This window comes from Hemicordylus capensis, chromosome 6, assembly GCF_027244095.1.
Source record: "Hemicordylus capensis ecotype Gifberg chromosome 6, rHemCap1.1.pri, whole genome shotgun sequence".
NCBI lineage: Eukaryota > Metazoa > Chordata > Lepidosauria > Squamata > Cordylidae > Hemicordylus > Hemicordylus capensis.
The window spans coordinates 45,291,923-45,317,579 of NC_069662.1; the positions used below are offsets into that span (position 1 = coordinate 45,291,923).

Genomic DNA, 25,657 nt, shown 5'->3' on the forward strand with positions numbered 1-25,657 from the left:
TGGACAAGATCTCCCTGGCTGGCTAATCTTCTGGGCAGCTGAGCAGTTAAACCAGGAATTGGCACCCCTCTGATCTCTCATTTATATGCTGAGCTGCCCAGAAGATTTAGCAAGTGGGGAGATGCACACACAAGGAAAGAGAGTGCAGTGAAGAGCCAGAGCAGCGGCTGCAGCAGGGTCCTATCACAGTCCTCCTTTTATCTGCTATTCTCTCGGAGTTCTACAGACAACCTTTTATAAGGAACAACAGGAGTGATTTTGCCCTCCAAGTGCTATCGACCTGCTGGGTTAGTGATCATCACCCAACTCTGTGGTAGTGAACTTCATAAGTTAATGACATGTTGTGAGAAGAACATGTAATTAACATGTAATTCCTCTTGTCAGTCTCGCTGATCAGTTTTATGGGGTGACTCAAGTTCAGTGCATGTGCATGGTCATAGCCATGGAAGAGGATGGATGGCATAACAAAAAGAGGCATCTGGAACTGATAGGGGAGGAAGGGAAGAGGGCAGCAGAGGGCGGAAAGCAAAAGCTGGCCAGGAGCAGATCATGTGGGAGTGCTGACTTGCTGCTCAAAGATTCTTGATCATACTGGGCTCTGGAGGGAGGGATCCTCAAGGGTACATGGGAAGAATAATTTGCAGCCCTCTGCCATTTTAGATGCTGCAGTCCTCTTGCACAGGGGCAGCTATCCTCTCCACATTCACTGCTAATACACAGATTGAATGTGAGCCTCACAGCAGGGCAGTTAGCTAATTTAATTAGCCAGCCATCCTCTCTCGTGAATTCTACCCATGCCCCCTACATCGCTCCTTCCTGCCCCCAGGGACAACCAAATTTAATTGCCACTGCGGATATATCATGTTTCCAGGAACCTTTGCTAAATTCTAATTAAGTGACAGCCTTCTTGGATTTTCCAGATAATGGCTACACAATGAGAACTCTTATGCACACCTCCCTCCCACCCACCCCTCTCTCTCATGTGCGTGTGCATTTGCGTGCGTGCGCGTGCACACACCCACACCCAAGCTGAAAAATATTTTGCACTAGCTATTCAGCCTGATGCCAAAGTCCATTTTGAAAGTGCAGCAGGTTTGAGAGAAGCAGCCCAAATTGATTCACAAGGTGACCGCAGGCCAGAGACGGCCCTACCATGAAGCATGATGAGGCATCGAATTTGGGGTGCCAATACAGGCAGCAGACAAATAGATCTGGCTCATTGGGCACAATCCATCAGGCAGGTCTCCCACGAAAGCCCTTGTGAAATTACTCCTCCCCTTTTGAACCTCCTCGAGGAGGTCCATGGAGTCAGAAGGCAGGTTTTTAGTTTTGGTGTTTAATATCAACTAATCAATAATTAGAATCTGTATTCTAACTTTTGGGTCACAACAGATGGAGATCTGGAGCTCTAGAGATGGGTGGGATCTCTAGCAACAACAAGAGGGGAAAAATCCCAGAATCCTTTGAGAGAAGCCATGACTGTTAAACTGGTTCCAGTTTGCAGTATAGATATAGGCCTTCATAGAGAGAATAACATGGCCAATTACCCACTCTCTTCATTTACTCTGGTAGTCATGCAGTTATAACCAATAATCGACAGCTAAAGAAACTTGATCAAACCTGAAAAATACAAGAGTGCATACCTCCTCATTAAGGATCTCCTGACAGTGGGAATAATTTACATGGGCTGCCCAGCTCCCGTTCACAAAGCATTCTCTGTACACGTTGTCTGGAAAAGAAAGATGCAGAGGAGATTTCAATGGTGCTGGGAGAAAGAAACAAGCTAAATCAAAAGAGACTAAAACTGTGGTGTTCCCTCCCATAGAGTTCATTTGAATCTAGGTTTAATGTGGGTAACCAACATTTGCATAATGGTGTGAACTCATGCGAAGGTGGGAATCTCGTGTCATAAACTACTTTGGCATGAGTTCACATAATCATGTCAATGTTGGTAACCCACATTAAACCTAGAGGTGATTCACACAATCAAAAACTGTGTTCTATCTGGGTTTGGGAGCTGTGTATGCTCCCAATTTTCAGTTGTGTGGAAGAAAGGTAGGAGGAAAACCTGGATAGAAGTGATTGTGTGGAAGCAAGGTAGGAGGAAAACCTGGGCAACCTTTTCCTCCTATCTTGCTTCCACACAATCACTTCTACTCAGGTTTTCCTCTTACCTTGCTTCTGTACAACCAAAAATTTGGAGCACACACATCTCCCAAACCCGGGTAGAACACAGTTTTTGGGGCTATTCACATGACCAAGAGAATGGGGGTAGGAGTGGGGGGTGGGGAAGGCTGGGGCAACTCACCTTCCCCCCAGATGAGTGACCAAATGTTGCAGGGAGTGCAGACCACATTTCCAGATCTTCTGCACTGAGGCTCCGGAGGTTGGGATCACGTGTCCTGGCCTCCGGATATCCCACAATCAGGGGCGTAACTACCATTAGGCAAGGGGAGGCAGTCGTCTTGGGGCCCCACTGCCTTGAGGGCCCCCCCAGAGGCACATCACATGACTCCCCACCCGCCCATGTTGCACCCCCTATGAATTATGTTGAGTCTCTTGGAGATCAGAAGGAACAGAGAGTAAAAAAACTAGATTCAATGTGAACTAGATATACACCGTATTCATAATGGGGATGTGAGTGTGAGTGCACTATATATTGTGAAGTGTGTTTGTGTGTGTATATCAGCGAGGGGCCCATTTTAAAATCTTGTCTCTGGGCCCCCTCCAACCTTGCTACACCCCTGCACAATATGCATGGTGCATTCAGGGATTGCCCCAGGAGTTGCGCGCTCTAGGCCATCAATCCTAGAGCCGGGGTTAAGGATGCACTCAAGCCTTTAACCCTGGCTAAAAGCCAGGTTTAAAAGCTGGGCTAGGTGGCACTGCCCCACCGGGATCAGGCCCCATCCTGGCAGTTCTCACATGCAGCCTCACCCAGGCTGGTCTTCCCTAGCCTGGGTTAGGCTGCACGTGAGAACAGCCTCTTTGATTGTGTGAATGACCTCCTAGATTAGAACGGTTGTGTGAACCAGGCAAAGTGAGACATCTCCTTTCTTATCTGAAGCAACCAGTCTACACAAAAAGATCTTTAAAATGACATATTTTATCCTTATCAGATGTTTAGAACAATTGGGTGGGGGGAGAACAATAAACAGATATATTACATTTTCAGACAGAAGGTAACCTGGTTTATGGCTGATTCAGACATGAACAACATATGCCATTTGTTGAGGCTATTCCCACGATCACTGGAAAATAGGCTAAGGGAACTTAGCTCACTTTCCAGGGATTATGGGAACCACGAGGCTCACAGGTGAGCCCGATGCTCCCAAGGAGGCTAGCCCACCTAATTCCCCCTCCCCTTAAATGGGGTTAACGGAGCGAGCGCTCCATTAACCTCATTTGGTTGCTTGTGTTTCACCACAGCAGACATTTGGTTGCTCGTGTGTCGGGGGTCTCTCCAGGATGCCCCACGCACTTGCGCAGGACCCAACAGAAGCTCTTCTCACGGATTGTGAGAAGAGCTTCACTGAATTCAGAACAGTTACAAACACAGTCATCCCTTGCCAACTGTGAGGGTTCCGTTCCGGGAAAACCTCACGGTTGGTGAATTCGTAGTTGGTGAGCAATTGAAATATATTGGAAACAGGAGGTTAGGAGAATCATGGTCATGAAAAGACGCAAAATAAAGAAAAAAGACAAAAAATCCACCAAAGAACACCCGGAAGCCCTTTAAAACAGCAACAGTTAGCAAGAGGAATGAGGGGGAAACTCTCAGAACCCCTTCACTTCAAATCCAGGCTGTCAGGGCAGACAGAGCTCAGACTTTTTAGTATGGAAAAGTGAAACAGAACTAAAAATGGATTAGGGGTGTCCACGAACAGATTCTGGCAGTTTGGTTGGTGTTTGAGTCAAACTAGAACTGGGCTGTTGGGGCTGCAAGCCAGTTCAAGTTGAACCAGTGTTGAACCAGTTTGGAACCGGTTCAGCGGTTCAAGGGGGCATGCTTGTAAAGGGGAATCTGGTGAGGATTCCCCTTTACAAGCAAGGGGGGATCCTTACCTATCCAAAAAAAATCCTAATGGGGTGAGAGGGGACCTGTAATCTGAGGATGCAGCAGCACAGCTCCTCCTCCCTGGACCGAGCCCAGAGCTCCAGTGTGGCCCGATTCATGGAGGAGGAGCTGCACTGCCACTGCTGCCGCTGTACCCTCAGATTAGGTGCCATTACAGATTACAGGTGCCATCCCATTAGGATTTTTTTAGGTAGTCAGGGCTCCACCCTTGCTTATAAAGGGTTAGGGTTAACCCTCACCAGGTTCCCCTTTACAGGCATGCCCTAGAACTGGTTCTGAACCAGTTTGTTAGAACCAGGGCTCATTAGGCGCGGACCTGGACTGGCACCCCTTTTGGGGGGTCCAGTTCAACTGGAGTCCAAACTGGTCAAGCCGGGCAGGTTCCATTCAAACCATGTTTGAAAAAAACTGGTCCTGCATACCCCTAAAATGGATATCATCAAAAGAGAGCAGAAACCATGACAGCTTTCCTTCTGAACACTGTATTCATGACTCTGGCGGGGATGTACTGTAGCTCTTTCTAAAATACTGGTAAAGTAAAGTGTGCCGTCAAGTCAATGTCGATTCCTGGTGACCACAGAACCCTGTGGTTTTTCTTTGGTAGAATACCGGAGGGGTTTACCATTGCCATCTCCTGCACAGTATGAGATGATGCCTTTTAGCATCTTCCTATATCACTGCTGCCCAATGTAGGTGTTTCCCATAGTCTGGGAAACACACCAGTGGGAATTTGAACCGGCAACCTCTGCTTGCTAGCAGAGTTATTTCCCTACTGTGCCATTAGGTAGCCGAGCAGAAACATCTGTAAAAAGATGCAGAAACATCTGATATGCTTCAGCTACCAAAGGGTGCAGCTCCAAAAGGCGTTGAATGATACGTTGCATGCAAATGCCTGTAATAGTGCAATGATCCTTTAAAAAAAAAAAAAGCAAAGCTGCTCTGGAAGTGGGACAAGGCACTTAATCCTTTTCCGTCCTTCAGGCCATAGGGAGCAAATTGTTCCCTTTGCTAAGGAGCCTGCTTTGCATTTGGATGGGTGACTATATGTGAGCACTGTCTGCCACAAGAGGGGATGGGCCCCGCAGCTCAGTAGCAGAGCATCTGCTTTGCATGCAAAAGGTCCCAGGTTCAACCCCTAGCATCTCCAGGTAGCGCTGGGAAAGGGTTCTACCTGAAACCTTGGAGAGCCACTGCCAGTCAGTGCAGACAATACTGAGCTAGATGGACCAATAGTCTAACTCGGTGTGAGGCAGCTTCCTATGTTCTTCTCTTTCCTTTCTCTACTCCAAATTGCTACCCTCCAGGTGACTTTCCCCCAGCCAATTAAAATGTGTCTTCACCCCTGCAAGTTCACATTTTGTACCCCGCAGGCTGGGAAGAGCCATCTGGAGTGGATAGAAAGGAGGCAAGGAAAGGGTCAAATATGCCACCTGCCACTTCTCCATTCCTGTGCTGAAGTGGTTTTTCTCCTTCTAAAAGGCCCGTCAGGCTGCAGTTAAACATGTAACATGTAGTTTGTTCCTAACAAACAAAAATCAAGGAGGGAGAGCGACTCTGTGCCACTTAGACAGCACAAGCACAAACACCTTTCTGTGAAATTTGTCGTTAAAATTGACTCTAGGATGAAACTGACTCCCATCTTTAGCAACCTTGTAAAAGGCTCTCTCTCTCTCTCCCCCTCTCCCGCCTCCATCTCTCTCTATCTCTCAAAATCCTTACAAGAAATAGCCAATATGACAAAGCGCTGACTATTTGACACCATTAGCTAAAGTCTCCCAAGACTGTGGATGCCAGAGTCTTTTAGAGAGAACATTATAGACCACTCGATAACCTCATCTCTGGGGAGTCTTTTCTTGGGTGGGATAATTCATTCTTCTGATCCATTTGGGGTCTTTACAATCAACAGTTATCACCACCTTTAAGTGAAAAAACAGAGTTTTCTGCACTATCATCAGCCTGGTTTTGAGAAGAAGAGCAGAGTTGGGTGTTTCTTGCTCTTCAGCTGCAGTAAAAGACAGCATTCAGCAAGAGATTTGCTTTCTCCATATCCAAGGAAAGAGTGGAAAACAAGTGGGCTGCAACCTACAAAAACTTATTTATTAACCTTGCTATGTGAGCAAAATACACCTTTTAAAGTGGTGATGATCTTAAATTTAGTAGTGTTGTGATTTTATGTGTTATATGTTTTTATTTGATGTTTTAATGCTGTGTTGTGAGCTGCCCAGAGAACAATTTGTTATGGAGCAGCTAACAAATGAAGTTAGTTAGTTAAGTTTATTTAGATTTATATGTCGCCCTAGTCCCATAGGACTCAGGGCGGCTTACAAGCAATAACATACACAACAACACAATTCTATAAAATACATCTTACATAATGTCATAACCCCAATCCTATACAATTATTTATCATCAATCATCATCAATCATCATCATCATCATCATCATCATCTGCTTCTGGACCTTGCTATTCATGACATAACAGCCTAACACCGACCGGAGACCATTTTTTGCATCTTACAAGTCAAAAAAGTAAGTTTTTTGCATACTTTACAAAGTAGCCCATGAAAGGTTATGATGCCCCACTACATTTACTAGCCTTTGAGATGCCGCAGGAGTCTCTATGGCTTTTATGTTGGTACTAGTATTTTTCAGCCCGTTATAATAACGGGCGCTAGATTCCCCCCCCCCTTATTCCTTCTTCCTCGCCCCCCCACCTGATTAAGGGCCAAATTGGCCCAAACAATTGCTGCCGCGGCCAACAACGATGACCACCCGCCCTTCCTCCCAGCTGCCCGATTCCTCCTCACCCCCATCTTAGGCCCGCGTCATTCGGGTGATCAAGGACCATCATCTGAGAAGGAGAGAGGAGCTCACAAACAGAGCTCCTCTCTCAGCAAAGCCTCTGCCCGAACTGGCGTTTTGGGCGCAAAGGACGCCTGTTGCGTCCTTTGCGCCCAAAGTGCCAGTTCGGGCAGAGGCTTTGTTGAGAGAGGAGCTCTGTTTGCGAGCTCCTCTCTCCTTCTCAGATGATGGTCTTTGATCGCCTGTCTGACGCGGGCCTTACGGAGTAAGGAGGACTCGGGCAGCTGGGAGGGAGGGTGGTTGGCAGCGGCCATTGTTTGGGCCGATTTGGCCCTTAATCAGGTGGGGGGGCGGCTGGTGGCGGTTGAAGTGTCCGGCCTGACCGCTATAGTCTCTCGGCTCTCGGGTGGGGGAGGGGGGATCGTGACTGCTCTTGGTGTCTCTGATCGTCTCCGGTGGGTTGGGGGGGGGCGGGCGTTTTCCGTGCCTGTGTGTGCTTTTAAACTCTCTGTTGCAGCTGCCAACGTGGCCGCCTGGTCCCTGCTGCCGCCGCCTTTTCCTGTCCCGCGTTTTTCCCTGCCCTGTCTTTCTCTGCTCCCTTCTCTTGATCTGGGAGCCAGTATGGTTGCCCGTGTCTGGGCGGCCATATGTTTCTCGGCGGTTCTGGGCATGCGCAAAGCGCATGCCCAGAACTGCCGAGAAAGACATGGGTGGCACGGGATCATGCTCAAGGGTTTTATTATAGAGGATGAGAGGCCTTTAAGGCCAAGTTGAAGACAGATCATCATAGCGAGACTCTATCTATGTGGTTGCTAAAAGTCAACACTGACTTGATGGCATTTAATCAGTCAATAATGGACATGGTTTCTGATTATGCAAAGTATGAGTATGCCCGGCTGATATGTCAGACCTTGAGCATGAGCAAGTGATATCAAATTGGGTGCATTTCCTCAACACCCAAAATCCAGCCCCCACGTGTAACAGCCTCTGTTGTTCCAGAGAAATGGAACAATAATCACCAAATCATATGCAAGGGATGGCTCAGCAATGAAGCAAGGGCCTCAAGTGGTGGCTGTACCCTGGTGCAGTATGTATGGGTCTCTCACTCTGCCCCTCACTGCCCATGGGCATGGCCTAACCTGCTCTTGGGTGCTCAGGCTGGGCCAGGGTTTTAAAGCACAGACTGGCAGCAGCTGGCAAGGGGAGTGCTCACCAATCTGCACTTTAAAACCTCTGAAGGTGAAGCACAATGAAGAAACATGGCATGTGTGTGGGCCAGCAAGGAAGGCAGAACTGATCTGATCCTGCCTCTCTCGCTAGCCCACATACGCATGCCAATTTTACCCATTGTGTGGCTCTGATTTACCTTCTAGGCACAAATGCCAGGATTTTAAAACCCAGACACGTCCTGCCAAGAAGCTAAGGCAGAGCTGCAGGATGCACAAACATGGTGTGTGTGTATGTGGGTGTGTGCAGAAGGGCGGTGTGGCTGCTTCTACCCCACTCCCGCCGCTGATGCTGATCTCAGGGGACGCGGTAAGTGGCATCTCAGCCTTGGCTTGGGCAGTGCCAGATCTCAAGCCAGACCTGGAGGAACCTTTCCCCATTCCATTAGACCAGAATCAGGGTGCAAGACTGTGAGCCAGGTCTCACAATCAGTGAGACCCACTTCGTAAGAGTGAGCGGGGAGAGCAGGCTAAGCCCTCTCTCCCCACTCACAATCAGAGCGGGAGCCCTGGGTGGCCGTCCACACGGTTGCTGGCTCTGTGACGGAGCTGGCGGGGGCTGGGGAGCCCGGGGGCCGCATGCCCCCCGGAAGCTCCAGTATGCCCTGCACAAGCATGCAGGGCATACTGGGGAGACCCCCCAGAGCCGGGAGGCGGCTTTTTACCTCCCTTCCAGGGGTCTATTCATGAGTAACCACGGCACAGAGCTGCGCCACGGCTACTCACGATCTTTAAAACCAGGTTTGCGGAGCGCTCACTCCACAAACCTGGTTTTAGGGCAGGGGTAGTTAGATGGGTTACCCACCTAGGAAGGCATGAGCCTGGTGGTTCACACGATGAGGCAAAATCGGGCTAGCCTCCACTAGCCCGATTTCACCCCATTGTGTGAATAGCCTTAGTGACTCACTAGATGTCTCTTATAAATGCATCCAGCCTTGACTCAGACCCAGTGAGTGTCTATGATCCCACAATTCTTTCAGGGAGACTATTCTGTAACTTCATAGAATTCTAAACCTCCAGGTTTCTGATCAGTATATGAAGTGGTAATCAGTCTACTATCAGATGAACAGTAACAGCCAGACTGGGGCTGTGGGCGGCTGAACCCCAATCCTGACCTATGGTATTGATGTATAGCCTGAACCACAGTAACGCCATTTGCTTTTAGGATCATGCATGTAGCACACAAAGAGCAGGGCAAGGCTGTGGAGTATTATCTTATTAGGAGCTGTTATCTTTCTTTGCTGTAACGGCCATACAAGCAGGGAACGAGAAGAAGGCGGCTTGAGCATGCGCTTAGATGGTTCGTGGAAAAGTACTGACTGTGAAGATGATTTGGGGGAGCTGTTGTGGGGGGAAACGAAAGTTATTTCTACTGCCTTATCTTTACTGTTGGGAAACTTAAACTCATCTTTCTTTGGGAAATGAAACTCATTTCTTATCTTTGCTGTATAAATATGTTGCTGCGTCACAGAGCAGGCGTTCTGGGACTTGAGCGTGAGCTGACCAGAACCTTTGCTACTATAGAGCAAAATAAAGCCTTTTGAAACCTTTCTCATCTGGGAAGTCTTTGGCTCGCTGACCCAGAAAAGAACTGCACTTGGGGTGGTACATCAGTATGTGTCCTCCAACCTGTAGTCCTTCCAATCAATTGCTAGTGCTGAAGAGAAGCTGTGGAATGGAACTTGAACTTGTCCCGCAGTCTACAATACAGTGGGCAGAAGGCTTTGCTCAAGCAGTGGCAAAAAGCCAAGTTTCTAATGTGCACGCCAGGTTAGGCCTACCCAAGAACCTTTTACTGCCTGCCACTGCCAATATCAGGTGCTGTTTCACAGTTCAGTTCCCTTCTGTGCCTGAAGGTGGCGCTGGGGCCTGAATATCCATAGTCCCAGGTAGGGATGAGCACGAATGGTTCGTGCCAAACCAATTCGCCTTGATCCAGGGCCGGTTCATCAGCTTGATCACAGATCAAACCAGAGGCAGTTCGGTCCGTGATCAGACCAAACCAGGCCTGGTTTGGGCAAACCGGTTTGGCACAATAAGGGGACTGGGTGGGGGCAGCAAGTAAGGAAATAAGCTGCTTACTTGGCCAGTGCAGCTGCCACCGCCACTCACCCTCCCAGCAGTCCCAAGCAGCATGCTCCCCCCTCTTTTACCAATGCATCGCTGACTCGGTAGCTTGGTAAAAGAGAGGGGAGCGTGCTGCTTGGGACTGCTGGGAGGGGGAGCAATGGTGCAGGCAGCTACACTGGCCAGGTAAGCAGCTTATTTACTCACCATCCCTGCCCTACCGCCCCTTACCCTTGAAAGGGCCCCCCACCCTCTCTACTTGTAAAGGGGTATCTTCACCAGATACTCCTTTACAAGTATATCCTATGGACTGGTTCGATGGTTGAACTGGATTAGACTGGGTTTGGGCAGATATGGATCCAGACTGGGCCGGTTCGAATTTGGTTTGAATGTGAACCAAACCAGCTAAACTGGTTCCATGCACACCCCTAGTCCCAGGTACTAGGCTAGGTCTAGATTCCCCCTGCTAACTGAGCAAAGAGACAGCTTTTAAAGTGGTGATTCTCTTATATTTAGCAGGGGGAGAGCAAATGGCCCTATCCAACCCCAGCACAACATCCCTCCAGTGGTTGTTGCTGGTATCTGCCTTATGTTTCTTTTTAGATTCTGAGCTCTTTGAGGACAGGGGACCATTTTATGTATGTATTATTATTATTTCTATAGAAACTGCTTTGAGAACTTTGGTTGAAGAACAGTCTATACATAGTAGTAGTAGTGGCGGTGGTGTCATTAAGTCCCTGGTTCAAATTAAGACACAGCACATTCTTTCTATCCTCCAAGGAGTCTGGATCCACCCACCTTTGTTTAGCTTTAGCTTTAGCAGTCAACACAGACCCTTCCCAATGCATCTTGCGCCAGGCATTGTGCCTTCCTCACCCCCACCCCCACTTACTAGTGGTGTTGTATCGCACTCCGAAGACATTCTCAGGACAGGGACGGGCCACCAGCTGCCCTGCAGCACTGCGAGGCCAACAGGTCCCAATCAGGTCCACTAAGGCATTGCACTGGAGACCTGCAAGGAAGGAAGCAGAGAAGAATGAGCAAAAATGGAGGTGTGGACACATTCAATCTTGGGAGATCAATACTGCCCAGAGACTCAGGAGGCTGGAACTAAGGGCCAAGTGAGACACTGCATTAAGAGTAATTCGGTCTTTTGAGTTAGTGTTTTTTAAGTAGCGCAGCAGCTGCGGGTGGGTCGGTCGGTTTGGGATCAGAATTGAGACTGCAGTGCACAAGGAGGGGGTATTGAAGCCTTCCTTGCTATGCCATGGCCATGATGAAAACCATGCCTCTGGAGCTGCTATTAGCCTGGGAAGGAAGCACCCCCTGGTGTCAACAGAAGCCCCAGAGGCACAATTTCCACTGGGGCTACAGTGAGGCGGAAAGGGTTTAAATCCTGCCTCTATGCACCACAGTCCCAGTCCTGATGATTTCTCGTGCCTACCATTTAATTGTAAAAACCAAACCCACCAAACAACACATGTAATGAAATTGGTTATATAATCCTTCAAAAGGAGTGCAAACATGGGGAGGGGGATCAGATGAACAGAGATAATCTAATTAGCAGAGATTAGACATGGATGTCACTTGTTCAGGAAAAAAATGGGGGTGGGGGAGAGACAAAAGTGCATTTCTGGGGTAGTGGACTTTAGATAAAAGATTTCTGAGAGAGAACTATCATTACATTTCACATTAAAGCTCCCATCCTACACAGATTGTCTCTAAATGAAGTCTTATTGGTTTTGAAGGAGTTTGCTATCAAGTAAGCATGCTTAGGATGACAGGATTACTTTTTCATGACAGTCTGTGGTTTAACAAAGAGGGGAGAAATGGGGGGCTCTTGCCCCCTCCTGGTGCCTCTTATGCGCCTGATTGGTTTAGCAAACCACATGTGATAATTCCTTGGAAACACCTACATTTATCGTCATCTCACGAGTTCCATATGTGATTATTGCTACAGCTAATTCTTACAGCAAACGATTGCTATAAGCCATTGCTTGGGCCTGTCTACTACCTATGCAAGCCATACAAACAAATTCCTTGCCTTAAAAATAAAAAAGAAGTTGTGAGTCTGCTTGGCCAATATTGATAGTACTGTATTATTATGATTAACAACGAGGTATGAAAAAGCTACAACAAATGCTCCTAAAATAGACAGCGTTGGTTTGTTTTTGCAAGTTAATATTGAATGTATCCAAAACGCACCTTTAAACATGCTGATAATCTTTTATCTTCTCAAATTCAAATATTTTTGCCACCCCCGACTGAAATCTGAAAAGGCAACCCTGGACTACTGTGTGAGTGGCCCCGAAGAATAACAAAGTTGGCTACCGCTGCCTGTCACCCTCAGACCAGCATCAGCAGGAGCATTTCCAGGAGGGGCCTTTACCTCAGAATGGAGGGTGCGCATTTGCACATAGGCCAGATTCATGCCAAGGTCCTTGCGAGATACTGGAGATCACTTCACACACAATTCGGGTTTTTCATTGCTCATTGGAGCGGAGCCCAATATATGTCCGGGGTAAAAACATCCACTTTTTGCATCGTGGTTTTTTGGGCAAAGCCTCACAGTAAATCTGCGGTAAAGCCTGCTGTCTGGAAATGCTCAGGCTCTGATGTGGTGAAATCACGTGTTATTTATTGGGCCAGCTCACATGGCAAGTGACTTGGAAATACTATGCCTGCTCCATAGAGCACAGCCTCAATAAAGTGCTTTTCAGCATCCTCCATGTGGGGGCTGTAACATTTCAATAAGTCCTCAGTCATGGCCCTTTGGGGCTGCAAAGGACTCTCCTTAAACCTGTATTACTAGTTGAACCTGCACAGGTGATCTGTGTAGTAGGACTTTGTTGCTCTCCTTGCACCCCGCCACAGCCCCTGCTTTATTGCTCAGTGTCACCCACTCTCATTCCCTCCCCATTGCTCACTTGCCCCCTTCCTGCTGCTCGCTTACTTGCCCCCTCCCCGCCACTCTCTCACCCCCTCCCCACTGCTCGCTTGCTCACTCTCCCCCTCCACGCTGCTCGCCCACCCCTCGCCACCACTCACCCACCCCCTCCCCACTGCTCGCCCCCTCCCTGCTGCTCACTCACTCATTCACCCCTCCCTGCTCACTCGCTTGCCCCCTCCCCACCCCCTCCCCACCACTCGCTCACTCACTCGCCCCCTACCAACTCCTCTTCCCTATCTGCTTATGGAATTCCCACTGCTCAAGCACCACTGTGCTTCTGTTCTGTTACCTCCAATCTATTCTGTTACCTCCAATTGGTAAATCACTGTGTGGGTGGGGCTTGCCACAGCCGTAGAGCCTCAGGTTGGCTACTTCTGCAATAGGGCAGTTCACCTGTCAGACAATTTCTGCATGGAAAGCACTGTGTATACTTCACTGCATGCTCTTGTTAGAAGAGGTATTTTGAATTTTCTAAAGCACTTTTAATTCCTCAGGCACATTTAACATGCATGGGCACTGGTAGCAGGTACCCCCAGCACAGACACATTTATAACAATACTCACCCATACTATCTGCTGCCTGAAGCATCAAATGCCGCCCCCTCTTTTCCTCCTCTTGTCCTATTAAAATCACCCTCCCTTCCTTTCTTCTTTCAGATCTCTCCCTATTCCTAATAAAAAAGGAACAGGATGAGGGAAAGCAGCAAGTTGCTTTAGGGGTCTCACCACAATTAGGCAAGTCTGTACGAAGAACACAGGCTGTGGGGCCCCAGAGGGTTGCAAGGGTTGCCTCTTCCGGTCCCCTATGTTGCTCACTCCCACCCCAATTCTGTGGGGTGACAAATGTGCAGGCACGTGAGCCATTTAAGGGGTCAGCAGGCAAGACCCCATTCAAAAGTGTCAGCATTTTTTTTTTTGGCCACGCTGGCCCCTCAAATGGTGCTATTTGCCCCCTTTGGTCAGCCGAGGGGCAGGCAGCATGGTGGGGCATCTACACAAGATGCCAGGCAGCAAAATGAGAGAAGGAAAACCTAGCCTGGTGATGCGGTGCAAAGCGGCAAACAACTCCTGTGCGCAGTCAACAAAGGGGGTGGAGGAAGAAGCGGTGAGCCATCCTGACAAGCAAGGGTATTTTCAGACAGTACAATAAATGCCTTTATTTTGGGAGGCAGGGTCTGCCAGTGAGCTACAATGTAGATGCATTAAACATCTTTGAAAGGGGCAAAGGGGTCACAACTGGAAGCAGCTTCTCATTGAATGTACACCACATTTACATGCAGCAAGATACAATGCGGTTGATCAGCACACACCAATGATCTACAGGAGTGCTGCATGCTAACTGGAAGTGCTTCCTGTAGAGAAATGTTTGTAAAGACTGAAGCACCTCCTATTGGACGAGTCTTGTTTATGCTCAGGATCTGATTGGCTGTTATATTTGGGGTCGAGAAGGAAATCCCCCAGGTTAAACTGACTTAGCAACCCTGCCTTTTTTTGCTTACTCCTGCAGTGTGCAAGCACATTCTCTGCAGTGCAATTCTTCTCTGCTTACGGAACAGATCAGCGCTGCTCGATTGGTGTAAATTCAGTGAGGGGCAGGTGGGTGGAGGGGCCAGTGGGCTGGGACAAAGTGGCCTTTGGTGTGTTCCAAAATTCTATGTATTTTGATAGCTTTCCTATGCAACTTCTGTGCTTACACTTCCCTTTGACATCAGGTGCCATACAGCTTAGCACATTTTCAGAAAGCACCCAGACCCTACCGTTTAATGATGTTGCTTCGCAGTTCCTTCTCTCCCTCTGGAATGTTGAACCTAATTAGCCTGTGGTCTCTGTTATTAAGTGAGTCATTTCTGAAGGCTTCTGGAATTAGCTCCTGCAAATTACTTAAGACCAAGCTGAAAACAGCAGCCTCTCCTCCAGGATGCCCTAGAACAAGCAGTTCTAAAAAATAATTTAAAAAAACCCTATCACATTCATCGCCAAGAAAATTGCAGCTCTGAACTTCATCCTACATGGAGCCATTCGCCCACTTTGGAGGTGGAGATTCAAAATTCTCTCTATGATTATCTCCACTTGAATGTGTGTTGTTATCCCAAGCTCTATCAGCCTCGTAACAAACGTAATAATAGCAGTAAGGAATCAGAACTGCTGCCCCTAAGCTTTGTTTCTGACGGGAAAGCAAATTTGGGGAAGCAATCTAATTTGCTTGCAAAAATTCAAGATGTATATTCCCCTATTACAGTAAAGAAAAATATCATGCTGCTGTGTTTAGAAACACGGCATACGAAGCAGTTTGTCAACTTGATACTATTGCCTTTGGATATATCTACAAGACTTTTAAGACTAGGAACATAGGAAGCTGCCATATACTGAGTCAGAGCATTGGTCTATCTAGCTGAATATTGTCTTCACAGACTGGCAGTGGCTTCTTCAAGGTTGCAGGCAGGAATCTTTCTCAGCCCTATCTTGGAGAAGCCAGGGAGGGAACTTGGAACTTTCTGCTCTTCCCAGAGTGGCTCCATCCCCTGCGGGGAATATCTTACAGTGCTCACACTTCTTACAGTGCTCCATCCCCTGCAGGGAATATCTTACAGTGCTCACACTTCTAGTCTCCCATTCATATACAACCAGGGTAGACCCTGCTTAGCTAAGGGGACACGTCATGCTTGCTACCACAAGACTAGCTCTCCTACCTGAATGTCATTTGTTATGAGCTGAGTGAGTCTGGGTCCCATAAGCTTTCACCTGGGATTTCAGTGGGATTCAAACATAACTAACTCAGGATCCAGACTCAGAAACATCTGCATTGGAGGAGGACTCCGGGGACACAGAGCACTCTAAGACTGGTGGAGATCCTCCCTATGAACCATCTCAGGAAACAGCTGCTGAGGAACTTGCTCCTGCTGAGACTTCCACAGATGACATGGGAGAAGAACCTGCAAGCACCATGCTTTCTCCATCACCCATACCAGGGAATGTTCCTCTGCCAACATCCTTGGATACCAATGACTCCTTTGGAAGCCACCAGAGGCAACACCAGATATATCGGGATAGTACTAGTAGTGTCGCTGGAGCATACAGCTCAGGACCAGAACACCACCCAATTAGAACTTCAAGGAGGCAGGGGCAAGAGACCACATAGCTCCCCCAAGACTTGTGACCAGAGCTGGAGCATTAGCGGCCTGCTTACAGACTTTGCCCTGTCACTGGCTCCACTGTCTTCTGTCCAGGGTCCTGATATATTGGCCTGCCCTCCTGCATTCTTGACTTGCACTGCACAGCTGTCCCCTGAACGCATACATTGCCAGGTTCTCTCCACAGCCCTACCAGCAACACCATCACCAGGCAGGGGCTCCCCCATTAGGGATCTGCACAGAACCGGGCAGGGGTGGCCCGAAGAAGTGGGGGATAAGACTTTAAGGGGGGAAGGGTGCACTTACCCCTCCCCCCGCTTTCCACCCACCAGCGCTGGAGTTTTGTAAAATCTCTCGGGGCGGCAGCATACCTCCCTGCCACCCCTTCATCTTCAGCCAGAAGTGGCTGTTAGAACCGGGCACGTGTGTGCACACCGGGCGTGTGCACACATCACCCGTGCGCCTGCGCAGCCAGACGAGCTTGTGCGCGATCACAACACTGCCGGAGTGTACCCTCCCCCGCCCTTAAAATCCTACCCCCCCACCTCCACCGAACGTCTGAACGTCCAAACCAGCCAGTGTTCCAACCTGTTTGGAGTCCTATGAAAGGGCCTCTGAACAGGTTCGTGCATATCCCTATCCCCCATGAGCCCTGGCCTTAAGCAGAGGACTCTGGCAGGGTCATGTATCCACCTGTGCTAACATCCAGCAGTGTTCTTAGACTTCTGTGGATATAGCAGCGCATCCCACTTTGATTAGATCTGAGTGAGTGGAGGCTAAACCACATGTCAGCACATTATTGGACCTCGTATGCTTTCCCTCGTAAACAGCAGCTGAGTGGGGTCCGTGTTCTGTGTTGGGACAATGGGATAGGGGGAGAGAGGATTTAACTCCTCCTCCTGCCATAATCCCAATCCAGATCTCTCCCCTCCACCCCAGCTCCTATTTACATAGGAACATAGGAAGCTACCATATACTGAGTCAGACTATTGGTAGCTCAGTATTGTCTTCACAGACCGGCAGCGGCTTCTCCAAGGCTGCAGGCAGGAATCTCTCTCAGCCCTATCTTGGAGAACCAAGGGAGGGAACTTGAAACCTTCAGGGAGGGAACATGAAACCTTCTACACTTCCCAGAGTGGCTCCATCCCCTGAGGGGAATATCTCACAGTGCTCACACATCAAGTCTCCCATTCATATGCAACCAGGGCAGACCCTGCTTAGCTAAGGGGACAAGTCATGCTTGCTACCACAAGAGCAGCTCTCCTTCCTATTTGCCCTAGGAAGGAAGCTAGCTGCCACTGACACCAATGGCAACAAACAGAAGCAGCAGCAGCAGCAGCAGGACCTGATCCAGATTAGGACAGCAGTGAGGGAAAGATTTAAATCCTCTCTCCCAGAATCTGACACAGAACTGAAAAGAGCAGCTGCCAGGAGTGATATGCTCCTTTAAATGATATTTCTGATAAATCCTTTTCAAAGGAATGCCTACAAAAACATATATGAAAAGACACAAAATTACTACATGAAAAGTAAAGTGTGCTGTCACGTCGGTGTTGACTCTTGGTGACCTCAGAGCTCTGTGGTTGTCTTTGGCAGAATACAGGAGGGGTTTACCCTTGTCATTTCCCATGCAGTATGAGATGATGCCTTTCAGCATCTTCCATATCACTGCTGCCCGATATAGGTGTTTCCCATAGTCTGGGAAACATACCAGCGGGAATCTGAACCAGCAACCTCTGGCTTGCTAGTCAAGTCATTACCCCACTGAATCTCACACTCACAATACATTCCTCTGCTAATTGGGCAAAGAGGCACCTTTTCAAGTGCTGACTCTCTTATACTTAGCAGGGGGAGAGCAACTGTCCCTATTCAGGCCAGCATAGCATCTTTCCAGTGGCTATTGCTGGTGTCTAGTTATGTTTCCTTTTAGATTATTAAGAAACATAAACTGTGTTGACTTTGGGGGGGGGGCTGCAAAGCAGTATATAAAGATCCTTAATAATAAAAATGCCTTTGCAATATACTAATTCCTTATAGGACCCCAGCTAACTGAGCAAAGATACACCTTTTAAAGTGGCGATTCTCTTACATTTAGCAGGGGGAGACCAACTGGCTTTATCCAGCCCCAGCACAGCATCCCTCCAGTGGCTGTTGCTGGTATCTGCCTTAAGTTTCTTTTTAGATTGTGAGCTCTTTGGGGACAGGGGGCCATCTTATTTATGTATTGTTTATTTTTCTGTGTAAACAGCTTTGAGAACTTTAGCTGAAGAGTAGTATTATAAATATTCGCAGTAGTAGTAGTAGTAGGATTAACAGAACAAGGTAAAATGGGCAGAGTGGAGGATGTAAACACCCATTATATAAAAATTAGAAATGACTAAAATGAAAAAATGAAGGGGATTCACTACATTTCTTTACACTGCCGACCAGTTTGGTGACAAACTTCTAACTTCCGAACTCTTGCACTTTGTTGATCTTTGTTTAGCCTCACATACCATATCAAGCTGCTATAAACTCAGTGAAGTTTCTAGGTCATGTCATGCTCCAAGTATCACAGGACTCTGCTCTTTGATCCATGAGACAAGTTTCACATCCCAATCCAGCAAACACAATGCACATGAGGGTTTGTTGCCTTTTAACCTGGCCAACCATGGACAGACCAGCCATTCGCTGGCTCTACGGAGAGCATACATACATACAGATGATAAAATTCAATTTATCTCACACTACTACATCCACAGTCAACCCAAGGTACCTTTTGTCGGTCCTACTTTTTTAATTTGCAAGATGTTTAGAACAGGCAAAATAAATTATTTTTCCTCACAACACATAACTGAGAGTCAAGTTAGTCATGATGGAGCAGATCCATGATAAAGCATCTGAATGGGAGACTGATTTAGACTGAGGCTCCACTTCTGGAGAAGAGGATTTCCCCCTCGTGCCATTTCACCCAATATAAATCCTTTCTCAAAGCTGCTATTCAATCACCTTGGAGGAAGAAGAAAAGACAGATACTTCTCTTTTACCCCTTTCCATGGCCAACAATAGCCTTGGAGGGTGATTTAAATTTTTTTTCCCCAAATTGAATTTTTATTGATTTTAACAGTAATAATATTCATTCATAATAAACATAATAAACAGAAGTGGACTTCCCGCGCATCTCTTTTCGTGAAACATCAGCTATAAAGTTTACCCTTGCTATAATAATAATTCAAAACATAAATTTAAACCCTTACAAACACAATTAGTCTACCCAACCTGCATTTATTCTTCTTCTTTTCTCTCTAAATTTCAAATCCAGCTGTAAGGTCCACAGTAGGAAAATAGTTTTTTAGATACACCAAAAATGGTTTCCAATCTTCTTTGAAACATTCTAAGTTTTGGTCTCTTATCAGTGTTGTAAGTTTTGCCATCTCCGCATATTCCAAAATTTTTATCAACCAATCTTCTTTTGAAGGCAGTTCATTACTCTTCCATTTTTGTGTGTATATTATTCTGGCCGCCGTAGAAGCATACATGAAGAATGTTAAATTATTTGTAGAAATTAAACCTTGTGTTATTCCCAGTAGGAAGGATTCTGGCTTCTTAGGAAATGTCATTTTAAATATTTTCTTTAAATTTAAATTTAAATTAGGGAAACAGTGTGGTGGGGCTGACTCAGCCCCCTGCTAACTGAGCAAAGAGACACTTTTTAAAGTGGTGCTTCTCTTATATTTAGCAGGGGGAGAGCAACTGGCCTTATCCAACCCCAGCACAGCAGCATAGCTCTAAGGGCTGTTACTGGTATCTACCTTATGTTTATTTTTAGATTGTGAGCCTTTTGGGGACAGGGGACCATCTTATTTATGTATTATTTATTTTTCTATGTAAACCACTTTGAGAACTTTGGTTGAAAAGTGGTGTGATGTTTATAAGAGCTGGTGAGTAAGTGCGTGAATGTGTGTGGGCTACCCTAGTAACCAGGCATGGAAGGTTCAGAGGGGGAGAGATCTAAGAAAGGCCGTGGAGACAGGGAGAAGGGAGAGAGAATTGGAGTCAGTTGCGTGGGAGTAGAAGGTGTTTTGGGCTGAGGGTTGAGAGATCAGTTGGTGTGTTCTGAACAGGAAAGATTGTTGGGTGTGTGTGTGTTGTGTGGAACTTGAAGAGTGGGTAACCCGCTCAAGTAGCCTGCCCATTAAACCAGGTTTGCGGAGCGAGTGCTCCGCAAACCCATTTTTGGGGATCGTGAGTAGCTGCAGCATGGCTCCACGCTGTGTCTGCTCATGAGTAGACCCCCAATGGGAGGCTGAAAGGCAGCCTACTGGCTTGGGGGTCTCTCCAGTATGCCCTGCGCGCTCATGCAGGTTATACTGGAGCTTCCGGAGGCCACGCGGCCCCTTAACTCCCCAGCCCCCACTGGCTCCATCACGGAGCCAGCAGTTGTGTCGTGTGGGCGGCTGATCCAGCCACCCAGGGCTCCCGCCCTGCTCGTCTCCCCGCAAAGCTGGCAAAAGCAGGTCTTACTGACCGTGAGACCCACCTCAAGAAGGTCTGGAAGAATTCATTAAGTTTACATAACCAGTTTTAATTACCTCTGTCCCACTTATCTCACCCCCCATATGTTTCATTTTATCCAGATGAAAAGAAACACTCAGAAAGCTGAATAGCGGCTGTACCTCATAGAGAAGCTTGTGTGCCCTCCTTTGCAGAGATCTTTATTCTAATCAGTAAATAATAAACTTATTCTTGTTTTCATTTTATACCTCAAGTTCTGTTTCATTTTATATCCTAAACATATACGCCTACCCCAGGGGTGGATCCAGGGGGCGGGGTGCAAGGGTGCAGTTGCACCCTTTGTGAATTAATGTTGAGTCTCTTGGAGATCGGCAACAGAGAGTAAAAAAAGGGTTAACTTTTCTCCCAGCCCTATTGGTTCTCTTGGAGTCCTGTGCTCCTCCCCTGCTTGGAATTTGTATGTAACTGCAGAGTCGAGGAAGCTGGCTGTTGGACTCCCTCCAAGAAGAAAAATCAAACATTTTGTGAACACCAGCCCTTTGCTGTTTGTGTGTGATTTGTTTCCCTTGGTCAAGCTACCGTGTTGCTCCCCCTGCCATGAACCGTGTGTTTTTTGTACATGTGAGAGAATTCCCATCCCATGTGTGTGAAAGAGTGAGTTTTAAGCCTTTAAAAAAAATCACAACCTTATGCCACAACTGTTCTAGTGCAAACTTGTAAGAAAAACCCTCCCCATCCCAACAGTATACCTTCCTGTGAGGAAATCAGCCCATGCAAAAGTATTTAAAAAAGGGGACGGGGAATGCTCTGACAAAATGGATCTGTTTTTGTTTTTGTTCCTGAAGATACACTGCTTATAGCTCTTATATGGTCTTGGTGTTTGGGTTTCTTTCTCTTCCCCCTGCCCCCTATTAAAAATATTTATATGTTACTTTTTTAACAACAGAGTTCTCAAAGTGGCTTAAATAGCAAAATATAAGAAAATGGTTCTCTTAACATGTTTCCCCTTTTAAACATTATTATTTTATTTTATTTTGCTTTGTGCTTGTAACATGCTTCCCCACCAAAATCAAAATGGTGCCTTTTCTTTCTGTAGTATATAGACCAAAAGTCTGTTTTTGTATACTAGCTTCAAAATAAGACTACAAATCAGTCTTTTTTAAAAAAAACAACAACTCCTTTTAAAAACTCCCTTGCACATGAAATGATTGTTTGAGGCTATTCACATGATGGGGTGAAATCAGGCTAGCGGAGGCTAGCCCGATTTCGCCCCATCGTGTGAACCACCGGGCTTGGCTGCGAGACCAGTAGTTCCTAAGTGGGTAACCCGCCTAACTACCCCTGTCCTAAAACCAGGTTTGTGGAGCGAGCGCTCCGCAAACCTGGTTTTAAAGATCATGAGTAACCACAGCGTGGCTCCGTGCTGTAGTTACTCATGAGCAGACCTCTGGAGGGGAGGCAAAAAGCCACCTCCCAGCTCCGGGGGTCTCCCCCCAGTATGCCCTGCCCGCTTGCACAGGGCATACTGGAGCTTCTGGGGGCCACACAGCCCCCGAGCTTCCCAGCCCCTGCCGGCTCTGTCATGAAGCCAGCTATTGTGTGGGTGACCGATCCGGCCACCCAGGGCTCTCGCTCTGCTCGTGTGCGGGGACAGCGGGCTTAGCCCACTCTCCCCACTTACCCTTCCAAACCAGGTCTCACTGATCATGAGACCTGGCTCATTGTCTTTAAATTCTGCAAAATTGGGGTAACTCCATATATGACATTCTGCTGTCCTATTTGAAATCAAAATGGTGGCTTTTCTTTCTGTAGTGTACAGACACACACTATACACTGTATATACTGTAGTATATAGACATACACTATAGTTGCATATGAGGTTTTGCTTAAATGAAATGTAGTCAATAGAAGAGATCAAACTGGATTGCATGTTGCTGTGATAGGTATAAAAAGGCTATTTGAATTTGCTTCTGAGTTTACGTGCTTAGGATTGGAGTGCATGTGTCTAAAAGTGTAATTAATATCCTGTTCTTCCTCCAAAGAGGTCAGGGTAATGTACATGTTCTTCCTCCCCACTTTTATCCTCACAACAATCCTGTGTGGCATGTTTGAAGTGGGGAGAGAGAGTGTCTCAGCTAAAGTCCCACAGTGGGTTTCTTGACTGAATGGGGAACGCAAGTCCTTCAAATCCTAGTCTTAACACTCTTAATCACTACACCACACTGGTTCTCAGCTGTGTGCGTATTGATTGCAGGAGAAATCTGATGCAGGAAAAAAAGATTCATTTTTAGGGTGAAGCAAACTAGTGGGGAGGAGAGTGTTGGATATCTTTAAGAGAGCATGAAAGGGTTTAATTATCAAAATGTGGGGAAGCTGTGGGCCCAAGCCCTGGATCTTTTAAGTACCTAGCAACAGCTCTGTTAAGGGAGAGAGGAAGAGTGGTAGGATTGTTCATGCAAAATCTGGTATTGGCAGGTATGTTCAGAATATCTTCCAATAAATAATCAATCTTTCCCTTTTAGTGTAAAAAGTAGTGAACTCAGCTAATTCAAGGGGCAGGGGAGAAAAGGAATGAGTGAAAGAGCAGGGAGGAGGAGGAGGAACACAGAAGGTGGTGTGAGGTGGGTGCAAGGCTATGTTTGGCTCCCCAGAAGTGCATCAGTATCTAATCTGGCCCACCACCAGATTTGAGCTTGACACCCCCTGGGCATAGTGCATTTGCAAGGGAGAGAAAATCCAAGCCCCAATATTTTTAGATGGGGGGGATCTTTTATAGGGGAAAATTCCTGTTGCACCCCCTGTAATTTCCTGCTGGATCCGCTCCTGGTCTATCCTGCGCTCGTGAGGCTGCTCAGCCAAAGTTGTAGAGTACCGGGAGCAGGGTAACAAGAATGTATATGGTGGCAGCAAGGGAAAGTAAAAACTGAATGAATTCCCAGAACCTGGAGACTAAACTGTCATAGAACAATAAAAACAAATCACCTCCCTGGAATTGAGAGGGGCATCAGCAAAGGACCCTGACAAGCGGTATATAAACTTCTGTAGCAGCAGCAGCAGCAGCAGCAGCACAACACCACTGCAATTCAGAGCTCACCACACAGCGGCTTTTAAGCAAAGAAAAAGTCATAATGGGCATCCCCTGCTTAGTTAGCAGTTAGTAAGGTTCCCCTGCATTTCCCCCTGCCTAGTTAGCAGGGGAACTTTACTGATAGGACTTATTGAAGTTCTTTTTTGTGGTGTTTGTTTATTTACAAATAGACATGCTGAGGCACCTAGGCAGACAGTACTAGACTGGTATGCAGCATCTGCTCCCAGAAGCAAACAAAATGCATCCACGGCTTCTGCTTCCAAGTCAGCTGCAAAAACCAGGCCCATCTTTGCTTCTGGCTAACTTCCAACTCTGAATTGCACGCGCTCTCTCTCTCTCTCTCTCTCTCTCTAACAACTCATCTCCTCCCCACACCATGCAGGCATGCCCTGGCTGGAAGTAACTGCCAAACATAGGGGGTCGTTTTAAACATCAACTGTAATTCACCAACATTCAAATGATGTACAAAAGATGGTCATTTTACAGCTAATATATTCATAGGAAAAAGCCTGAATGTAGGGCAGGGGTAGGGAGACCATACCCACATATATATTAATCCCACATATATATTAATCAATTAAATCCCATTAATCTCCTATAAGGATCCCCAAGGAGTAACCTATGTACAACTAGGCACCCTTTATCTGCAGACAGATCTGTAGTTCTGCGATTCCTGCAGGCCCTCAGCCAATCTGACCAAAGGGTATAGAGCGGAAATTCAATATAAGTATTGAAGTTGACATTTTTGGCTTTCAAGTGACATCTTTGTACTGCAGGCTCAGCATATTTCTTGGACACATATCTTTTGAAGATCAGTTGGGTCACAGCAATGAGGGCAAGAGAGGACATGGTTTAATCACAATCTAATAAATTCACTTAAAAAATAGATGTGATGGTGTCTTGTTCAAGTCCAGGTTGTACGTGGGCAGGATCCATTTCAGAAGTGGTTTATCTACTTCTCATTAATGCGCTTGAGTCAAAGCTGTGCCTGGAATCAGTAACATAAGGCAGGCATAACTATTTCTGTGCCTCCTTTTTCTAACCATTGAAATGGTGTATGATGAGCAGCCACCTGGCAGGAAGTGATATTTTTCTTTTGGAATCAGATCTGCCACTCCATCCATCCTTAATGAAAATCAGAATACACACATCTCTCCCATTTCTTGGAAGGAGTTGCTGGTCAGGCTGAGCAGGTACTGCAGGGACACTGAACATATGAAGGTGCTTCATTTCATGGGTCCACCTATCCCAGGACTATCCACTTGGACTGGCAGTGGCTTTCCATTGTCCCAGGCAGAGGTCTTTCCCACTCCTGCTACCTGAGATCCATTCTTTTTTTAAAAAACTGGAGATGCCAGGGATTAAATTTGGGACTTTGAAAGCAGAAAGCATATGCTCTGCTCCTGAACCACGATCTCTCCCCTATGAAGCAATATCACTCCTTTTCATCTAGCCCCAAATCTACACCATTTCTCATCTAGCCAGACAAGCAACTGCTATTTGGATCTCTTGTGCCCATCACCTAGACTTGGTTAAAAAGCAGACAGGTCATGTGATTCATATTCCAGATATTTGGAACAGTCCAATGCCCATAGTCCTCCCTGCCCCGCCCACCATCAAGCAGCAGGCTATACCAAATTCTAAAAGTAAAAAAACCCAAAACGCATTGCTTAATACAACAGTATGATCATCAACAGCAGCATGTCAGATCCAGGTGGAATATTAGAAGCCGAAATGCTGATCATTATTTTATACCAATATTTATTTGTTTGTATTCATGCTTTGTTTAGTCCCATAATCTTTTTAGAATTAGGCAGGTTTG

General features: G+C 46.9%; 1 protein-coding gene across 4 annotated transcripts in view; it reads right to left on the minus strand.

Annotated features, from left to right (window-relative positions):
- CRHR1 (corticotropin releasing hormone receptor 1) overlaps positions 1 to 25,657 on the minus strand; it is a 111,681-nt gene that overhangs the window by 25,415 nt on the left and 60,609 nt on the right. For 2 of the 4 annotated variants that reach the window (XM_053262184.1, XM_053262185.1), the window contains 3 exons: positions 13,687 to 13,793; positions 11,066 to 11,185; positions 1,644 to 1,729 (listed from right to left, as the gene is read on the minus strand). In XM_053262184.1, the coding sequence (XP_053118159.1) occupies positions 1,644 to 1,729; positions 11,066 to 11,185; positions 13,687 to 13,711 (231 nt within the window). In that variant the 5' untranslated portion in view covers positions 13,712 to 13,793. The remainder of the gene's footprint in view (positions 1 to 1,643; positions 1,730 to 11,065; positions 11,186 to 13,686; positions 13,794 to 25,657) is intronic. The other 2 variants (XM_053262183.1, XM_053262182.1) reach the window with 1 other exon arrangement.